At 35.4% G+C, this 2,786-nt stretch overlaps 1 protein-coding gene across 1 annotated transcript; it reads left to right on the top strand.

Annotated features, from left to right (window-relative positions):
* Positions 1–1,547: 1,547 nt before the first annotated feature.
* LOC133677599 (polygalacturonase inhibitor-like) lies at positions 1,548–2,786 on the top strand. The gene has a single exon (XM_062099689.1). It carries the CDS (start codon positions 1,679–1,681, stop codon positions 2,660–2,662), a length of 984 nt encoding a protein of 327 aa, XP_061955673.1. The 5' UTR covers positions 1,548–1,678; the 3' UTR covers positions 2,663–2,786.

The following is a 2,786-nucleotide window of genomic DNA, read 5'->3' as shown; positions in this document are numbered from 1 at the left end:
AAAAATCATGATATTTAGATAAAGAATTAGAGATTTTTTTAACTCAAAAGGGTATTTGTTTTTCTGCTCAAGTTAAATAGGATTTTTACAATTAGGCTAAATTTCAATTAAAAATTAACATAGATATCTTTTTTTACAGAGGGTGTCTGAGAGTGTATTAACAATTGTTTTTTAAAGTATATTTTATTTAAGAATACATCAAAATAATATTTTTTTAATTTATTAAAATTTAATTTAATATTAACACATCCAAATGATATAATAACACTAAAAAAAACCATGAAAAAAATATTAAACCGCGAGCCAAGCACAAAACCTCTTGTCAAGGTGAAAAGAAAACGAATCCAAGCCACTTGACACCTGGTGAGCTGATTTTATTATCGAAACCATTCCATGAGGAATGCCAATAAAACAAGGTTACAGGTTGTACCGTACAAAAAGAAGAAGAAGTCCGGTGACCTGAATGTTCCAATGAACGGTTATGTATGATTAATTAATACAGAAAAAGAGCGGACATTTTACGTTACTTTTTATACGAAACCAATGAAAGCACCCATGACCTTTATCTCATTTTGATAATATCATTTTCATTTGACATTACTTGGTGGAGGTGTCTTGGAGTGTGTGCCTTTACATGGCCTAGAAACTGAGATCCAGCTCTTTTATACATAAGAGTTGCAGATAACGAACATGGCTCATAGTTGACTCAGAGTTGCAGATAACGAACATGGTAATATTTCAAGTTTACGAGTTCTTTCTCTTAGTTTAGTTCTTGAAAATAACTATTTACCCGTATGTAGCGTCAAGTGTATTTTATATATATATATATATATATATATATATATATATATATATGTATGTATATTGACTGGTCAAGCTTATTAGTTTGGTTTTATGTAGCTTTGTAAAGATGCAAAATGACATTATTATCAGGTTTGCCATTACCCCCAACAAAATCATCCGAACTTGAAACACGAGATTAAGAAGGTAATCTTTAGAAGCATGGTAATACTTGTGATTTAAAATATTTTTTATTTAAAAATATCTTATAATAATATCAATATATCAAAACAATTAAAAATAAAAAAAATATTAATTTAAAAAAATTCAAAATTTAAAAAAACATAGTTTTAAAGCTTTTCCTAACACTATTTAAATTTATCATCAAACAGATAATTAGGCGGGGTAGGGGGGAAAGGATAAGTCAATGTTGGAAGGTATCCAAAATAAATATAATTAATAGCTAAGAATTGAATCTTGAATACTTAATTTCTCAATAAATTCCTGAGCAACCTAGTCAATAATTAAGGCAGCTATGATTTAACATAAACAACTAACAGGACAAACACGAACTACTCACTCTCATGTATTGTGTCTAGTTAATATATAAACCAGCAGGAAAGCCGGTGGTAAAGAGATACAAGAACATGGAGATCTGACAGTTTTGGGTCTCACCTTAAATCTGGCTTAGGTGAGTCAAATATTTTGGCCGATATTTACTTGGACTTCCCTCTTCAAACCAGCTCTGAGCTGTCTATATAGCCTTTCCTCAGATCATAACTCATAACCATACAAACATATCAAAGACAGAAGAACTCTTTAAATAGAACATTTGCATTCCATCTATCAAAAACGTAGAGCAAAAAGAAGAGGTCTTCTAGAGCGAGCAGAAGCGAGCATGAAAACCCTTTTCCTTTCCCTTGTCATTTCCACTCTTCTTTCACTCTCCCTCTCAAAAGAACTTTGCAATTCCCATGACAAAAAGGTTCTCCTACAAATCAAAAAACATTTTGGCGATCCATACCTCTTAGCTTCATGGAAATCGGACACTGATTGCTGCAAAGCGTGGTACCAGGTTGAGTGTGATTCCACCTCCAACCGCATCATTTCTCTCACAATTTTTGCTGGTAACCTTTCTGGCCAAATCCCTGCTGCAGTTGGGGACTTGCCCTATCTCCAGACCCTTGTATTCCGCAAGCTGACAGATGTTACAGGCCCCATACAACCTGCCATTGCCAAGCTCGTGCACTTAAATTTTCTCAGACTTGACCGGCTAAATCTCACTGGGACAGTACCTGGCTTTCTTAGCAAACTCAAGAAGCTCACATTCTTGGACTTGTCTTTTAACAGCCTTTCTGGATCAATACCGAGCTCACTAGCTTTGCTGCCAAATCTTGGTGCTCTTCACTTGGACAGGAACAGGCTGACAGGTTCAATCCCAGAATCATTCGGGACATTTAAAGGCACCGTACCGGATCTTTACCTGTCTCACAACCAACTTACTGGTGAAATCCCTGCATCATTAGGGAACATGGACTTCCTCGTCATTGATTTATCACGCAACAAGCTTGTTGGTGATGCTTCCATGCTATTTGGGCTGAACAAAACTACTCGAAATGTGTATCTCTCTAGGAATATATTGAAATTCAATTTGTCAACTGTGACGTTTCCAAGTGGCTTGGAAAATCTGGACATTAGTCACAACAAGATTTTCGGAAGCATACCTCCACAAATGACTCAGATACCTTTGCAGTCCCTGAACATGAGTTACAACAGGCTGTGTGGCCAGATTCCTGTAGGTGGTAAGCTACAGAGCTTTGATTACTCCACATATTTCCATAATAGGTGCTTGTGCGGGGTTCCCCTTGAAAACTGCAAATAGGACAGTGGAAAAGGAAGCGTTTTCCTGTGTGAAAAAGGATTTGCAATATTTCTGCAAGCAACATGTACTGAGAAGATAAGATCAATCAAGGATAAGCAATATCTAATATTATCTCTGTTTTCAA

Source organism: Populus nigra, chromosome 17, assembly GCF_951802175.1.
Source record: "Populus nigra chromosome 17, ddPopNigr1.1, whole genome shotgun sequence".
NCBI lineage: Eukaryota > Viridiplantae > Streptophyta > Magnoliopsida > Malpighiales > Salicaceae > Populus > Populus nigra.
This window is presented reverse-complemented; position numbering and strand designations above follow the sequence as displayed.